The 18,053-nt window shown below is 53.9% G+C and overlaps 1 protein-coding gene across 2 annotated transcripts in view; it reads left to right on the top strand.

Moving 5' to 3' along the window:
* Positions 1-2,124: 2,124 nt before the first annotated feature.
* VIPR1 (vasoactive intestinal peptide receptor 1) overlaps positions 2,125-18,053 on the top strand; it is a 31,432-nt gene continuing 15,503 nt past the window's right edge. For both annotated transcript variants that reach the window (XM_043443187.1, XM_043443186.1), the window contains exons 1-2: positions 2,125-2,306; positions 13,862-13,970. In XM_043443187.1, coding sequence (XP_043299122.1) covers positions 2,229-2,306; positions 13,862-13,970 — 187 coding nt within the window. In that variant the 5' untranslated portion in view covers positions 2,125-2,228. The remainder of the gene's footprint in view (positions 2,307-13,861; positions 13,971-18,053) is intronic.

Genomic DNA, 18,053 nt, shown 5'->3' with positions numbered 1-18,053 from the left:
GAGGCTTGAGTGGGGGCACTGGCTGGGCACAGGGGGAGGCAATGACCTCTGACTCCTGAGCCTAATCTGGCCTCCAGAAGTGAGAATGGCTGAGGAGATGGTTGGTGACTCATTCTTCAAACACTTCCTCCCAGGAGGAATTGAGTCCAAGCCCCAGAATGGACAGGGCAAATGCATCTCCACAGTTCTCTAGTCTGGGGAAGTGCTTCTGTCCTGGCTAACTGATTATATTTCCATAGTTTAATAGTTTGTATTTTATATATTTTATATTAGTTTATATATTTGTAATAGTTTATATTTAATAGTTATATTAAATATAACTGTGTATATTTCCACTGGAAGGAGCTGGAAATCTAGGGGGGAGTACAATAGTTCCCCAGGTCCTTCCCAGGCAAGAGATGCTGCTGACTTATCCATCTCTGTGCCCTGGTGCAGAGAACAGAGTCTGGCACATAGCAAACTATTAATGAATGTGAGAGGAAGGGAGGATGGGAGGGAAAAAGTGTAGAGAGAGAGGGAGGAGAAAGAGTAGAAGATGAGTAGACATGGAAGGGAAGAAAGAAAGGGAGGGAGGGAGAGCGAAAGCAAATGCTAGCATCCAATTAAGCTGAAATCGAGGAGGGGCTGGACGCTCATCCTTTCCTGGCTTTCCCTTGTCTCTCTATAACTCCATCCTGCTCCATCAGTGGCCAGAGTTCCCCGCTCTGTAGGGAGGAAAACTCCAGTGGGTCCGCAGGGAACTCCGTCGCACCTGCGGGTCACCCAGCGCCTGGAATAGCACCTCCTTCAAACTGCCGCATATCTCGCAGGCGGCCAGGGATGCGCAGCCCTCTCCGCCTCTCCAGAGAACACCGCCCTCCCTCAACTCCCTATCACAGTCACTCACTAGCCACCCTACCCCACTGCCACCACCGCCAGCTCCAGCCTCGATCGCACCTTCTAGAACCCTTGGAAAGAGGGCAAGGCAGCCACCTGAATTTGGTCCACAAGAAGGAGACCTTTCAGGGCGCTACAAGAAGACCTCTCAGGGCGTTAATGAACCTGCGCCTCATTCTAAGGAAGAATAAACCAAGCCCTGAGGATGCACGGTGGAGACTGGATGGTCCGATGTCAGCCGCAGAATCTTGGAAGCGAGGCATCAGAGGCAGGCGGCCCAGGTCCGGGGGTTTCTCTGTACCTCGGTTTCCCAAGCTGTAACATACGGAAGGCGGGAGGAGGAGGACTCCGGTTGTTTCAGGTCCGATGCGCAGGTTCTGGACTAGCGCTCTGGGAAACAAACCTTCCCTCTCCGCGCGATGGCGCTAGAACTTAGGTTCTGCCTTCTTTCGGAGGTGCTCCGGCCGAGACGCGCGAGGGCGCGGACATATCATCCTTCCTGAAGCACGACCCTCGACTAGGTCATGAGTGATCCGAGAGCACAGCCGGTATCGAGCGCGCCCTGCTAGGTCGCCAGGGCTCGAGGAAGGCACCAGGGATCAAAGAATCGGGCCTCACTCGCGCCCTAACTTCCCTTCGTGTGGCCTCTCCCGCGCGAGGGATGAGTTGGGGCGATTGAAAATGGATCAAACAGTGAGCTCCACTTATGTGGGGCACTTGCAGCCCGGGACCTTAAGCAAGTCTCGGCCTTCAGCCTGGGGGATCAGAAGTCACGTTTTGTCTTGTAGTCCGGCCCGCCTGCACCTACCCTCCGAGGTGCAGAAGTGAAAAATGGGGAGATTGGGAGGCCTCCTAGAGCAGGTGACTCTGAAGGTGAAAGAGCAGGGCGCCCTGGGGTGGGGCTCAAGGGGCTTGCGGGAGTGGGAGATCGCAGTCAGGCTCTTGGAAACGTCGTGAGCCAAGCACAAGAAGAAGGGCAGGTTGGGCTCTCGGGATTCCCGGGGATGCGGTCCCAAGGGACGAAGGTCTACCCACACCTCGCGGTTGAGGACTGAAGTGTGAGACTGGCGAGGGGAGCGCGCAGACTCCCTACTAGCCGGGGAGCCCCCGGCCCCGCCCCACACCTGCGCGGCCGCCCCGCCTCTGCCGAGCCCATTGGCTAGACCCGCCGCCCGTCAGACGAGCCCCCAGGGCCCGCCCCCGCCCCCGCCCCCGCCCGGAGCAGCGCCTCATAGCGCCCGGGCCACCTAGAGAGCGCCACTCTGTCAGGCTCCCCGCCGTCGGCCGCGTGGTGCGCCGCCCGCCTGCCAGTTACCGGCGCGGGGCCGCCCGCCGCCGGCTCGGGGCGGACCATGCGCCCGACAAGCCCGCCGCCCGCCCGCTGGTTCTGCGTGCTGACCGGCGCCCTCGTCTGCGTCTTCGGCCCCGCAGTGAGTGTCCGCCGGGCAGCCCCGAGTCCCGGCACCTGGGGGTGGAGCAGGGGTGACGGGAGCCCGGCCTTGTGCTCACGTCTGTGTGGAGGGGGTAAGGGGCGCGGAGCATGCGGTCTCGTCTTCGCTGCGCCTGAGACCGGGTCTAGACCCTAGGGCGGGGTAGGGTCTTCCTGGCGCCTAGTCCCTTCCCGCGCAGCCTGGAGCCCGTTCTGCGTCAGAATCTGGGACACTCGTAGAGGGCCGGCGGGAAAGAGCTGGCTCCAAACTGGCCTTGCGTGTAATGGCTGTGGGTTGGCGAAGTCCGTGAATGGAGGGTCGGGGACTGCGGGCCACTGAAATGGAAGATCTGGTAGGCAGTAGGTTAGGGGGAGGCTGTGAGGGTCGTCGTTGTGTGCTGTGCCCGCCGGGAGGTGTCTGTGGGGACATTAAGTTACTTGTAGGAGTGACATTCAGCAGCAGACCAAGCTCTGAGCCCCTGGAAAAGGGGCTTTGGGGATCAGGTGACTGGCAGGCAGACCCTTCCTGTGCCCTCCCACTGAGCAAAGTTGAAAGATACAGAGCCCAAGGTGGAAGGTGGTGGGCGATGAGGATTTGGGGTGGTTTATTGGAGAAGGCCAGACATGTGCATGGGAAGGGAGCAAACAACCCAGAAGCAGTGGCCACCCTCTTCCTTGCATTTCTGCTTCATCTCCACATGGGTATGTGTGTGTGCCCCTGGTACCCATGTGTCCCATGTGTGGGTGTGCCCATGTGTGTTGCTAGTGGAGGGGGGAGGCACTCACCTGGGTGCAGGGCAGATTCTGACTGAGGCAGAAGATGCATGGGTCATCTTCCTGTGAGATCAGGGAAGACCTGAAGACTACCCAAGCCCATTTTACAGATGGGCAAAGTGAGGCCCAAAGATATCAGAGCCACACCTGTCCCCCACCCATCAGACCTGGACTGAAGCTGATTTCTTTCTATCCCTCCCCTGGAACTTGAGGAATCTGTGGTTGCTGCTTGGGCAGGGCCTAAAACCTGTGGGTTCCAGGTCTGGCACCAGCTCCAGGTTGGCTGGTGGATGGATGGAGTATATGGGTCATCTATAGTCTCTTCTGTCCCTTGAGTATCTCCCTGACCATCACCTCCACCAGGGCAGGAATCTCTGTTTCCATCTCGCTAATGTGCTGCACACTTGGGCTGGGATGCTCATTGCTTGTCCTGGAAGCAGACCTTATGACGATTGGCATAATTCTTCTCTCAGTGATAGCTATGGTGAGACCCACCTCCTGAGCTCTCAAAGCCTCACCAAGTTCTGGCCCTGAAGGCATACTCTGGCAACACTTACAGCCTCTCAGGGTCACAGAGCTTCCAGGCCTCACCAGCAACCCTCTGGCTCTCCCATCCCTGAGCTCTGACCACTCAAATTTTCCACGGGTGAGCCAGGAATCTTGGGACCACCACTGGCACCACATTTTCCCATTGCTGGAGGCTTCTCAGCCTCGGGGCAGACTGGTTTTAGTGGGGTCCCCTCTCCAGCAACATCTGCCCCCCACCTCCTGAGACAGTTCAAGCCTGGCTGTTGCCATGCCTACTCTCCCCTTTCTTTCCCCATCTTATTTGGTTAGTTCCCAACTCCAGCTCCTCCTCCAGACAGCCTACCCTGATTGTTCTAACCCACTGTGTCCTTCCCACTCTGACCTCACTCTTCAACCCTAGCCTGGGCCCTTTTGACCATCCCATGGGATCAAGGCCTAAGGTCTCTCACCCTCCCATGTCCCCTACAGCCCCGTGCAGGGCTGGGCCCGCAGAGGGAGGCGAAGGGACTCACCCAGGAGTCGGTGAGGGCAGGATGGAATGAGGGGCCCCTACCTTCCTCTCTACTTCTCCCTTCTCCACACAAGCCACCCCTTGCTCCCACGCTAAATAGATACCAGGCAATCCTGCTTCAGCCTGACTCAGGGAAGCAGGGTAGTGTGTTATCAGAGTCATAAAATGGCAGCTGCAAAGTTCAGTTTGAAGACCCAAGGCCGTTTCACTCCTGTTTATGGAGCCCTGACCTCAGCCTGGGAAGAGGAAATTTCTGAACAGGGAAGCAAAAAAAGGAAAGAAAATCTCCAGTGTCTCAGAAGAGGAAGTCTTCCCCAAGGCCACCCTTCAAGCTTTCCACTGCCCCTACCCGCTGGAGAGTAGGCACAGGAGCTCCTCATTGGTAGCAGAACTGCTCAGGCCAGTGCCCAGCCCAAGGGCAGAGACAGGAGGTGTCATAGAGAAGGGGCAGATCCGTGCCCTGCCCTGGGAAGATTCTCAGCTGGTAGCAGAGAGCAGAGCCAGTGACCCAGGAGAACCAGCCCAGCCAGATGTGGGGTGCAGCCTTCCAGAACTGGGGCAATGGTCGCTCAGAGGAGCAGTCAGGGAAAGCTGCCTGGAGGAGACAGGGCAGTTCCTAAAGAGTTTGGCAAAATGATCCAGTCTTCCACCTGAGACTATGAGACAGCCTCTGTTGGCAGGACCAATGGGCCTTTCCCCAGAAGGAGGAGGAACCCCTCAGCTCCCCCCTACCCTGCCACCCAGAGGCTGGGTTGGCCCAGGGATTCAGAGAGGCCTGGCTCCTCCGACTTCTCTCTGAGGCTCACTGGCCATCTCCTGAAAGCTTCACCTTGCCGTAGGCATCCTGCCCCAGCCATCTGCTTCCAGCGGCTCCAGGAGCTTCCATGGCTACCCAGCAGTCCCGGCCCCTAGCCAGCCACCTGTGGTGTTTAGGAAACACGGCTACAGAGGGGTCAAGTCTCCCTCTTAAGTCAAGTGACCGTGTCAGTTAGGCCTGCCCAAGGCTCCCAGGGGTGGGTGGGGCTGTGCTGGAAGATCAAGCTCCCCCCGAGGTTTCCACCTTCCCATGCTGCCCTGACATCCACCTTTCCTGACATTTCTAGAGCTTCCATGATGAGTAGCCTGAGCTGTGTCCTCAGCGCACTCCATGGCCATGGCCAGTTGACCTGGAGAACATGTTTCCTCTCTGTGGAAGGGCCTCTGTTTCCTCATCACAAAAAGGAGGGTGAGAACCCTTGGCCCAACATGCAGGGGAAATGGGAAGAGAGGCCAGCTCCACCTTGGCTGGAGCCAAGTCTTCCCCACCCCACCCCATCCCACCCCATCTCACCCCAGCCTCACAGCTGACTATGAAAAGGGCTTGGCCTTCCAGTCAGGACTTCTGTGGTAGTTGAAGGATATGGAAGTGCTGTGTGAACTGTGAGACAGATTGTTCCTTCCTCTTGATCCCAAGCCTGGGAGCCTTATGGACCCTTCTTCAGCTCTCTCTTGTCCCCCTTGCTCAGGGGTTTCCAGGGAAGGGAGGAGTCCTGGGCACAGGGGGTGGTGTGTCCTCACAGGTAGCCAGACGATACGGGGCATGAGGTTCCAGGCCCAGGCAGGTGACAAGTCCTCTTAGGGAGGACTGGATGATGGGGCCTTCTGCATGGTGGCAGCCTCATAGCAATCCAGCCTGAGGAGTCTGCCACTTACAGGGGCTCCTCACTGTGCCCCTCTGGCTATGGATGCAGGAATGGGGTCTGGGGACTAAACAAAGCCTCATCCCTTCCTCCTTGCCCCATCTTCTCAACCTCCTAGACTCTGCCCTTTCCTGTCTGACCTCCCCAACACAAAGCTGTTCTCACTGTACCAAGGAAAATGTGCGGTGTGTGCAAACTCTCACCTGCCTTAGATGTATTTCAGAAGAAAAAGAAATACAATCTAATCTCTCTGCCACATTATGGGTTTTTTTAAAACTTTTATTGTGAACATTTTCAAGCATACAAAAAAATGTAGAGCAAGTAGTATAATGAACATGGAAATGCCCATTTCCGGGAGTGATGTCACCAAAACAGCAGTACAGGAATTTCCAATGTTTGTCCACTCCAAACTTCTAGATTTGAAAGTTGTTAACCATTTATATTTGTATCATTTACTCTTTTGGCTGAAGTATTTGAAAATACATTATAGACATCATAGACCAAATTATTTTAAGATGCATCTCTAAAATCAAGGATATTTTCCTGTATACCATCATCACTCCTAACAAAATTAACAGGGATTCCTTAATAGCCGATATTCAATAGCCGATGTCCCCCAGTAGCATTTAATCAAGCATCATAAGATGTGTGGTGATATTATCAGGGGAGGAGGGGTGTTGCATTTACTGCAAGAAACTGTCCTGCCTGTGCCGTAATGGGACTGTACAGTGAGCTGGCAGGTGGGTGAGGGGAAGAGCAGGGGGCCTTGAGCAGGTGGGTGGGCAGCAGGCTAGACTTCACCAGACAGGGCTCAATCTTATCTGCACCCCCTCTCATGTGGTTCATGATGTGAAGGTTTGTGTCTCCCAGGAAGTGCCTTCAGCCATCTCGAAAACAAATTCTTCCTGCCCAGGGGAGGGTAAGAGGGGTGAGGGGAGAGGAAGAGAGGAGAGGAAGAGGTCACCAGCCGACATGTCAAGGGGCTCCAGGGGCTGATGCCCTGCTTTCTGCGGTTGATCAGACACCAACATCACCCACAGACACCATGTTTGAAACAGTGTTCTTTCTGCAGTGGTGCCCAGGATGACTTTCAAAAGACAGAGGATTGAAACCTAAGTCCCTACTGCCCCTGCTTAGCAAAGTGACTTCGTGGTAACGAAGGTAGTAAAGGCCCTCTTCGTGGTGATCCTCTGCAAAAAAACCTGAAAGGCTTCATGGCCCTCAGTAAACCTCACAAGAAGGGCCTTTTAATGGGTCCAGGCTTAACACCAAGCTGAACTCCTTTGCATTCTCCTAATAATGAGAGCCCTTATCCTGATATCACCTTGAACTGCAGGAAGTTCTGTCTTGCCCCAGACCCAAGCTTGTGTCCCTGTGTCTCCCTCTTTTTCTTACCCTCAGCCCCCCAACACAAGTTCTCACTCCATCCTCCTACTCCCTAGAGTTCAACCTTCCCCAGGATTTTTATTTTTTGGCTGTGCCACCAAAAATGTGGCATGTGGGATCTTAGTTTCCTGACTAGGGGTCAAACCTTTGCCCCTTGCATTGGAAGCACAGTCTTAAGCACTGGACCATCAGGAATGTCCAGCCTTCCCAGGATTTGCAGAGACGGGAAGCTTTGGACTATTGGCCAAAGAACATGAAAATACAGGGAGGGTAAGAGAAATCAGACAGCAATAGGGGGCAAAGGAGAACCAGGCTTGAGACCTCCCCTCTGGTGGACACAGCTGCCACTTGTCAGTGGGAAGGACATTAAGGCTGCCTGGGATTCTGCAAGGCTATCATGCTGGAACTAGGCTGGCGTCTGGGCATGTGGGGCTGGGCTGGGCTGGGGCTTTGGCAACAACTGGTAACCCTTGTCAGTCCCCCTGTGTCCTTTACGTGTAACTCTCAACACAACCTTGATGGAGGTGGTGCTGTCATTGTTGCCACTTCTACAGATGAACTGAGGTGACTTGCCCAAGTTCGCCCAGCCAGGAAGTGGCCAAGAGTCTGCTTCCAGAACTCGTGGACTTAACTAGGCTATGCCATCTTATAAGAGTAACTACTTCTTCCAAAGTGGCTATGGCATGCCACATGCTGCCCTGGGACTTCAGAGATAGGTTTTAACTAATGAGATGGACACATCAGAAGTGATGGCTCAGGGAATTATCTCACACATGCACCTGTGTAGCCACCACCCAGATCAAGCTATTATACCTTCCCATCAGCCCAGCAGACTCCCCTGTTTCTCTTCCCACTAAGATAATCATCTCTACTTCCTTTAGTGCCCTCTGAAAAGGCGGGAGCCTATTTCTCCTCTTTTCTGTGACCTCTGGATCCCATGATTTACCTCACCTTCCTGTGCCCGCCCCGACTCTTTTCTCCTCCTCCCCTCTCCTCTCCACCCTCACTTCTTCCTTGACTACAAGATCTGCAACTCCTCACCAGTTCAAACACAAAAAACAAAATGAAGGGGACATCCAGGAAGCTGGTTTGTGGTCTTATGTACCTTTGATCACACTGCTTTCTCTCTGAGTCCTCAGTTTCCTCTCATGACCCTTTGACGCTCCATTATTTCAGTGGTGGTAGGGAAGGGCTTAAGTAAATCGTGGGATGTAACATGGTAATGGAGCCCCTGCTCTCTCTGCTCCCTTTCCACAGCTTTTTCCAACTATCCCAAGTAGGGGGGGCGGGAAAAGAGAGAGAGAGCCCTCCTTTGACAAACAGGAGCATCCATGAGCACCCAGGAGCATCTCAGAAACACAGAGCATCCATGCTGGCCCCCAGGGCTTGGTACCTTACAGGCAGGAATTTCTTTCTCCTGTTTCATCGATTCCAGCCTGTTGCATTTTAGATGCTCTCAGAGACTAGCTGCTCCTCGGAAGGACCCATGTGTCCCCACCACCCTGCTTCTGTCTCCCTTGGCTTCTTCTGCCATAGTTCTCTGGCCCTGGGTAAAGCAGGAGGTTCTCATCCAGGCCAGTAGCTGTGGTCTCAAACGTCCCTTGAGGGGAGTTGGGTGTGGCCCCCAACACCTGAGGTGGGCTCACCCCTGTCTTGCTGAGCCCCCAGCACCTAACAGCTAGAACTCCCAGTATCTTCACCCTTTGCCCTACCACCTCAGCCTTTACCCCAGATCTCAGGGGGCCCCCATTGGGAGGAGAAAGCAAGGCTCTGTCCCAAGCCCCTCACAGTGGGAATAGACAGGAAGGGGCATCCTGAGCAGGTGGAATTAATAAGACATGGCTAATCCAGACCCCCAGCTAGACACTCAGGACTATACTCCAAATCCCAGGCAGTTACCTCCCACATGCAGCCAACAAAATGGCAGGAGACACAGGATCAGAACTGAAGGGATGCTAGGGACTTCTTCATTCTTGCCTGAGTCCCTTCTTCTGGGCTCAGGAATGCCTGTCACAGAGAAGGTATTGGGGAACTGGACTGGCCTGAAACTCTCATCTTAACCCAACTGCAAAGTGAGGGCTTCCCAGGTTGTTCACTGGTAAAGAATCCACCTTCCAAGCAGGAGATACAGGTTCGATTCCTAGTCTAGGAAGATCCCCTGGAGAAGGAAATGGCAACTCACTCCAGTATTCTTAGAGAATTCCATGGACAGAGGAGCCTGGGGGGCTATAGTCCATGGGGTCGCAAAAGAGTCAGACACGACTGAACAACTAAACAACAAGGTAGGACTGACTTTGAGCCCCACTTTCTCCTCTCCCCATGAAGTGTCAGGAGACAAGTTAGGAGATGTAGGCAGTGGTAGGGTTTGGAAGGGTTGGAATGCCATTTTGATGTATGGGCTTTTACTCCTAGGACCATCAGAGATTTGATGCAGGAGAATGAGAATGAGGACACAGTTTACAAAGATCCCTCAGGTTGCAGGTGGTGGGGCTGAAAGCTTCTGCACTAGTCCAGGCAGGGACTGATGAGGCCCGGCCCCTGTCCACATCTCCAAACTTGTTTCCTGATGCTTCCAGCACCCCTTACTGAAGCCACATCAGACTTCTTGCAGACTTGACTGTGTTAGGCATTTTCTTGCCTCTGTGCTTCTGCACACACTGTTCCTACTTTCTGGAATGTCCTTACTCCACCTCTAATTATCAGACTCTTACACAACCTCAAAGGCCCACCACTACTGCTGATTCTCTGTGAATCCTACACACCAGCTATATCCCTTCCCTGGGGCCAGTAGACTTGGCTGTATCTGGCTGGGAATTTTCTAATTTTGTGTGTCTGGAGTTCAGGGGGATAATGAGGATGTTTAGAATAGGGAAGTATATAGAAGAGGAAGTTCAAAGTCTGCCTGAATTCCTCAGTGATAAAGCTAGAGGGAGCTGCCCTGGCCCTGTCCTCCAAAGGGCAATGGTTGACCAGATGGCCCGAGGCAAGGCCACATAGAGGGATTGATGCTGTCCAGACCAGTGGCCAGAGACTTAGGTCCTTTGGGAAATGTGCATTGCTGACTGACCTCTGGTCCCTCTTTGGGTCTCTAATTCCTCAACCATTCTGCAGATGGGGCCCAATACTTGGTCGTGGTGAAAGCAGGACTCCCCTTCTAGACCACCTCCACTTATTCAGAGATATCCCAGGTGACCCTAAGGGCTCCGTCCCTGCTTCTACATAGTGCCTGTCAGTACAGACTCTGTTACTGTGCTTCTGGGCGAGCAGAGTTGCCTAGAGAAGTTAACCCTGCAGTCTTCACCCTCAGAGAGTAGCAAGCAGAAACTGCCAGGAGCCCTGGGATGCCCTCAGTGATTGGAAAACAAATGTGTCCTGGCAAACAGCAGGGCCATAGCCCAGGCTTGTGAGGGCTCAGCAGGGACTTCCCTAGTGGTCCAGTGGTTAAGACTCCATTCCCAATGGAGGGGGCCTGGGTTTGATCCCTGCTCAGGGAACTAGATCCCACATGCCACAACTAAGAGTTCACATGCTGCAACTAAAGATCCTGCGTGCCACAACTAAGACCCAGTGCAACCAAGTAAATAAATATTTTTTTAAAAAAAAGAAGGCTCAGCAAATACGGACATCCTTTGTCCTAGTCTCAGAGCACAAGTCTGGACTCTTGGTTACAGGGACAGAAAACTCAACTGGCTTCAGCCATACAGAAAGGTATTTGAGTCAGAAAGGTATTTGTGTTGCTGGAAGCAGGGTTGGTTTCAGGCATGGCTGCATTCAAGGGCTCAGATAATGTCAAGAGGATCCCATTTTTCTCCATCTCTTTTTCCTGCCTTTAATATGCAGCTTTCATCACTGGGTTCTACTTGGTAACAAGGTGGTAGCCATAGTTCTAGCCCCTGCATCCTCTGAGGTTTCCAGTCCAGTAAGCAAGAAAAAATCCACTTGCCTAATTGCTTAATCCGAGGTCCCAGGAATGAGCTTCCTGGCTCTGAGGAGTGTGAACTGGACCATGTGCCAGTCACTATGGCCAGGAACACTCTTAACTGGTTTAAGTCTGGCTACATGTTGATCCCCTGAGAGAGAGTTCATCAGAACCCATGGACTAGGAGTGGGGAAGGGCATGATTTCCCAGACAGAAAGAGGACGTGGCACTGGAAGAATTGTAAAGAACGATAGAAGGCAGTGACTCTGATGTCTACTACTTACTATCCATCCTGCTTTCACAGTGAGGAGTGCATGCTCATTCACTTCAGTTATGTCCGACTTTGCGACCCCATGGACCTTAGCCTGCCAGGCTCCTCTGTCCATGAGATTTTCCTGGCAAGAATACTGGAGTGGGTTGCCATGCCCTTCTCCAGGGGATCTTCCCAACCCTGGAATTGAACCCGCGTCTCCTGCATCTCCTGCTTTGCAGGCAGATTCTTTACTTGCTGAGCCATTGGGTTTAACTAAAATTGGTTGAGGGGGTGATGGCAGCTGAAAATGGGCAGAAGAGGCAGGCAAGGCTGGGGAAGCACCAGAAGGCAGAACACACTCTGTAACTGAGGACAGCAAGCTGGGAAGGTACCCTTGAGAGAAGTGTGCTCCAACAAAGCAAGAGAGACCAATGGTGGGACACAAGCTGGGGTGGCCGATCCCTGGATTCCTCTTCCAGAGGCCACCTCCGGGATCCCTCTGGCCACCCTTGTTCCCATGCCCCAGCAGGATGAACCAAACACAAATCCTTTAAGACAAAGCACCATGAGAATCTCCGACACTTTGGGGCAAGAGGGGAATCATGTGACCCAGCACCCAGACCTCACTCACCCATGAGCCATTAGCGTGAAAGCCACACAGAGAACATGGGTTCCATCTTGGACTGTTAACTCTACCAGTCAATTAGGGTAAAACTATTAGCTGGTAAGTCATTTAAAGGACTTCTCTGGTAGCTCAGCTGGTAAAGAATCTGCCTGCAATGCAGGAGACCCCGGTTCAATTCCTGGGTCAGAAAGATCCCCTGGAGAAGGGATAGGCTAGCCACTCCAGTATTCTTGGGCTTCTCTGTGGCTCAGATGGTAAAGAATCCACTTGCAATGCAGGAGACCTGAGTTTCATCCTTCGGATGGGAAGATCCCTTGGAGGAGGGCATGGCAACTCACTCCAGTATTTTTGCCTGGAAAATCCTCATGGACAGAGGAGCCTGGAGGGCTACAGTCCATGGGGTCACAGAGTCGGACACGACTGAGCAACTAAGCAGAAGTCATTTAAAAGCTGACATGTGGAAAGTAACACAGATCTATTATGGAGCAGGCTACAGTTGTTCATATAACTGTTTAAAAGAAAAGATATGAGATTTAAGATTGTGGTCCCTCTTTGGAGGCACGTGCTTACAGTGGGACTGACTTGTCTAGAGCAATGGTTAAAGTCACACCCTCGGTGCCTAGCAGCCAGACAGGGATCTCCTTAAAAGAAGGAAATAAGGGGAACCCCCTGACATACCTGTGCTCTCCCCAAAACCCTACTGCACAAGAAGCCTTAGAGTCATCAGGGGAGGGGGCCAAGGTCCATTTGGCTCATAGGGAAACTGAGGGCCAAGCCCTTGTCCCAGGATGAGGGGGACAAGCTGGAAGAGACTCTGATTCTGAAGCAATCTTGCGGGAGTCTCCCCATAGCCCTGTTGGGGACTGTGACATTCTTCTCCCTGGGCAGAGATGAGGAAGCAGGGTGGCAGCCACTTCCCTAATGCCAAAGAGACTGGCAGAAACTGCCACCAGCCCAGTGGATCCTTCACTGAGGCCTTTACCACACCTTCCTCCGCAAGACCTGACTCCCAAGACCTGTTTTTTCCAGCTATTCTTGGGCAGCTCTTATCCCTACTCACATGTCAGCCCCAATGCCAATATCTCCCTGGCACACAAGTTTGACTTTACCCTTAGTCCCTGGCCAGGGTACAGCGGAGGGAGGGGGAAGCATGGGCTTCTCGGTGACCTCTGCAAGAGGAGGCCTGGTTGGATTGTGAGCCATTCTAGAGGGGCCTCTCTTACTGCTTGAGACTTCCCTCGTCCTCACTAGATCTGCCAGAGCTTGGATTATTCAGAAGCTAAGAAGGAGGGTGGAGGGTCTGGTCAAGGAAGACCAGCATTCCCCTCCCTGCCTGGTGACCCAGGGGAAGAAGCACAGGCTCCAGGAATGGGGACAGAGGATGAAAGATGGAGTCAGACTCCTGGACTCCTCCCAGGCTCCAAGGACCAGAAGCCAGGGTCCAACTCAGAACAAGGCAGCACCTGCCGGGCCCCACTCATCCACAGAGACCGAAACAGGGACCCAGGGCTCCCAGCCCAAGCTGGAGGATCCTGTGGGCCAGCTCTGGGCTCCAAGGAGAGGCCCTCTGACCTCTGTCCAGAGTCGTGCCACCCACAGAGACAGTGTTGTTACAGCCACAGTACTGCTGGAGCCAGCAGGAAGCCGTGACAGGGCCCTCACAGCAGAGGGCTTTCCGGGGGACGCTGGATAAGAGTTTGGGGTCAAGGTCAGACTTCAGTCTAAGGTCGAGTTCAGACTGGGGCTGGGGTTCAGTCTGGAACTTGGGTCAGTCTGGCTACTGGGCCTTGCTTAGCCCTATGCTCCTGGAGCCCCCGGACGGACAGGTAGGCTGTGGATGAATGAGGCTGACGGGTCCCCCTCCCTGTCTCGCTCCCCCAGGGCGGCGGGGCGGCGGGGCTGCAGCAGGAAGAGTGTGACTATCTGCGGATGATCGCGGTACAGCATGAGCAGTGCCTGGAGGAGGCGCAGCTGGAGAATGAAACAGCAGGTGAGGCCCCTGATGGCAAGAAAGAACCCTCCCCCCTCCACGTAGCCCACCTCCCTCTCACCGTGAGCCCTGCTGCACCCTCAGATCGAGGCTGCCTAGCTACAGGGCCATCGGATCACATGATATCACCCTCTGGTCTTCACTCCCCAGTCTTGTGCTCCCCACGTTTGGCTCAGCAACCGTGGGGTGAGAATGGAAGGAAATAGAGGGCTTCCTTTAAAAGCTGTTGCTGGAGCCAGACTCAGAAGGGCGGGCAGGATGTGGAGAAGCAGAGAGTCTGGGAAGTCAGAAGGTGCCAAGGCCGACTGCCTGTGGTGGGTGGGGAGTGGGTGTACAATTCACGCCTCTCTGAGGTGGGGGGGAGGGCTGAAGCAGTGGGGTGCCTGGGCCAGCTCCGGGTCTCTCTCCCAGAGGTCACCTCCCTGAAGCCAGGGTTACAGCTACATAGCAGTCTGGCTCAAGAGCAGGGAGCATCTGTTCTTCCTGGCTTCCCTGTCCCCCCATCTCACTGAGGCTGACAGTCATGAACCCCAGCCTAAGTCCCTCCTTCTGAGCTCTGATTCCCACCTCCTGCAGCTCTGAGTGTGTGCAGCGTCACAGATGGCCTTTACCTCTCCCAGCTCTCAAGGAAGGATGGCCCTCTGTCTCCCAAGGCCCTGAAACTATGGCCCGGGGGAGGGTTAGCCAGACCTGCCTACAGTTTGTACGCCGCACCCCCCACCCCTGCCTCTGGGGCAGGAAGTCAAGACCAGGCTGCACACAGCCTTGGAAAGTCTCAACAGTGAGATCCGGGATCATGGGCAGCCCGGAGACGCCCAGACACCGGACTCTAGGCCCCACTAGAGCACCTCCCAGGCCCCGAGGGCAGGCCACCCTTGTGATCCCAATGAGGTCATTGCTGGCACAGGGTGCCTGTAGGAAGCCAACACTCTGTCACCAGGCAGTCGGCCTGAGATGCAGAGGAGGCCATGAAGGGTCTGTGGGCGGTGAGTCTGCCCATGGTCTTGCGCAGGACTCTGTGCGTGTTCGTGCACATCTGACTGTGCACGCCTGGCCCACGTCTGTCTAGGGCTGCCTCTGTGCCTCTGGAGCCTATAGCCCTGTGTCTGACTCTGAGTGTCTTTGCATGTTGGAGGCATATGTCTGTGTAAGCCTGGACCTGCCTGGATATGTCTGCCCTGTGGTGTGTGTGTGTGTGTGAATGTCTGTGGTATGCTCAGTCGTGTCTATACATGTGTGTCCGTGAGTTGTGTGTGTCTCTCTGTGCCTGTGTTTGCTTATGTCTGGTTCTTCCATGTTCAAGTAAGCGTACCTGTATGCATGTTTACATGTGTGTCTGTGATTCTGTGTGCCAGGGAATGCTTGTCAGTGTGTGTGTCTGTGCACACACATCTATAAAATGACACAGCAGAGGTCCCCACCCTGCCTCGCCATCCCGCACCCAGGCTGAGCTTTCTTTCCCGTTGAGGTTGCAGCCCCACTGTGGGCACACATAGCCAGCCTGGGCCCTGGGTCTCTGTGGGCCTGGTGACCTGTGCGGTGGGACCTGTGTGGCCTCCCGGGGGCAGACACACAGAGAATACTCCCGGGCCCAGCTCACAACCACAGGCGCTCCAGATGCCCCGCATTTTCTTGGCTGTCCCCCCCTCTCAGCTTCCCGACCCTGCTCTCTCCTGCAGGAAGCCTCCCTGACCAGGTGGCAGCCCCTCGACCTTGGCTCCCCCAAGCCCCACCCCGCCCACCAGCCTGTACCCCAGCAGTTCACAGCCCAGCGCTGACGGTACTGAGATTCCTCGAGGCCAAGCATGGCCGCCCCTGGAGCGCAGAGCCCAGGCTTCCTCCTCTCTCTGCCGCTTCCGGTGAAGTTGAGCTCAGGACACCCAGTTCTGAATCCACTCCTGATCTGGGTGGCCACTGGAAATCTACAGAGCCCGAAGCCTGGCAAGAACCCAGACACAATAGCTGGCCTGCAAGCCAGGGTATGCCCAGCATCGTTAGGGCTATCCACAGATCAGCCAGGCAGAATTCCCAGAGAAAGGGTCTCGAGTCCTTCAGACCAGGTGGAGGGCAAGCAGTTTGCCGGAGACCTGGAGCTAGTTGTGTGATGGCTCTGTCCCTCAGTTGCTTGACAGTAAATTGGGAGGGTTAAATAAGTTCTTAGCGTAAAGAGGGTAGAACAATGTCTCCCACATATAAAGGCTGCATAAGTGTTTGCTGATGATACCATTAACAGGATCTAGCAAGATTTGACTGGCAGCTACATGGCCTCCAGAGATATGGGCACAGGGATGGAAGAGAGATGGGAGCCCTAGTGAGGCCTCAAAAGACTCAGGATAGGATGGGTAGTAGCGGATGGGGTCCCCATTGCAGGGAGCCTGTGCTCTCTGACCAGGCCTCGGAGATCCAGGTGTTCTCAGCCTTCAGCTGCAGGTGCCCCCTGGCTCCCGCAGCCCCAGAAGGTACCCCTACCCTCCCCACTGCTGGCCCACCTTTGTATTCAGAGGCTCAAGGCTCTTCCCCGAGTGGGGATGTCCTTCTGCCTCCTCTTCCCAGGCCCCGTTCTTGGGAACTCGTGAACCTTCGGACCTGGGATGGGCTGGGTTTGGCCCAGCTGGCGTTGACTTTGGCTCAGGGGTTGGGTTTCATGAGTAAATCTATGGGACTGGCAGTGTTGCAAAGAGACAATTAAACCTCCCTCGGGGGAGGGCATCCAGAGGAGTCCTTGTTCCTCAGGGGCACCCAGACCCTGAACAGGCAAGACCACAGCATTGGCATCTGCCTATTCAAGTGAACCCCTAGAAGCCCCACTGTGCAGGCTTCACCAGGCAAGGTGAACAGATGCACAGTGGAAAACACAGCCCGTGATACAGGGTTTTATCCGAATTCACTCCCTAATCACCAGCCCCTGTCACAGTTCACAATTTTATTGGATTGGAGGCATTTGTGTTGTTTTATGGTGGGCTTCTCTGGTGGCTCAGTCAGTAAATAATACACCTGCAATGCAGGAGCCCTGGCATTTGATCCCTGAGTTGGGAAGATCCCATGGAGAAGGGAAGGGCTATCCACTCCAGTATTCTTGTCTGGAGAATCCCATGGATAGAGGAGCCTAGTGGGCTACAGTCCATATGGTAATTTGGTGTTGTCTTATGAGTTTTATGAAGACTCCTCAAGAACTAGATAAACCCTAGTATATTCATCACCCTATCATACCCAATAGCTACTTTTTATAACAAATATTTCCTAACGCCTCCTTTACTATTCTAAAATGAAACTTAGGACATGCACCTTTTTTTTAATGATGTCCTAATTATGACGTAAAACAAAAATAGAATAAAGACATGCATAATAAAATACTGTGTACACATTCCAGCACAATCACACCAAAAGATAAGAAGACAGAGTCTAAAGGTTGTACCTATAAATATAAATTCTGGGAATATGAGAGCTTTAAATTTAGATTGATATATACGCTGGTTGCATCACTGACCCAGGTTCATGGGCAGCATTGCCATAAGTAATGTGATTTTCCAAAACATTGAACAACTCTTAGTAAAGTTCAGAGCACAGCAAAGCCCAGCCTTCTCTCCTTTTACTTGGCTGCTTCTTTCCTGGAAGACTTGTACTGTCAAACCCGTACAATAAGTGCCTTGTGTTTATCTGTAAAATGGAGTAAGAGTCTAGCCTCTGGTCATTACAAAAGGTTTTCATCTGTGCAAACACCCAGCGACTCATTTGAGAGTCCCAGACGCTACACTGCTCACCGCTGTGCAGAACTGCGCACAATGCCTGCCTGGCATCCCTGTCGCCTGTGCATCGGATGCTGGGGAAGCCCTTCCTCACAATCTCCGCAACAAACAAACCTCCTCCGCTGTTCAAAACACACAAGGGGAGCTCTGTCTCCCACCAAAAACCATAGACCTGTAGTTATGCCTCCTTCTCCTCCGTCCCTGTCTCCCCTCAGACTGGAGGCTCCTCAAGGTGGGAGCCTAAACAAGGAGGAAGCGAGTGGGTGCCTGTGGGCTCAGGACCAAGGCTGGAGGCACCTGGTGACTACGCTGACCCGTGTGTCCTCTGCCTTCACCC

Source organism: Cervus canadensis, chromosome 22, assembly GCF_019320065.1.
Source record: "Cervus canadensis isolate Bull #8, Minnesota chromosome 22, ASM1932006v1, whole genome shotgun sequence".
Taxonomy (NCBI): Eukaryota; Metazoa; Chordata; class Mammalia; order Artiodactyla; family Cervidae; genus Cervus; species Cervus canadensis.
This window is presented reverse-complemented; position numbering and strand designations above follow the sequence as displayed.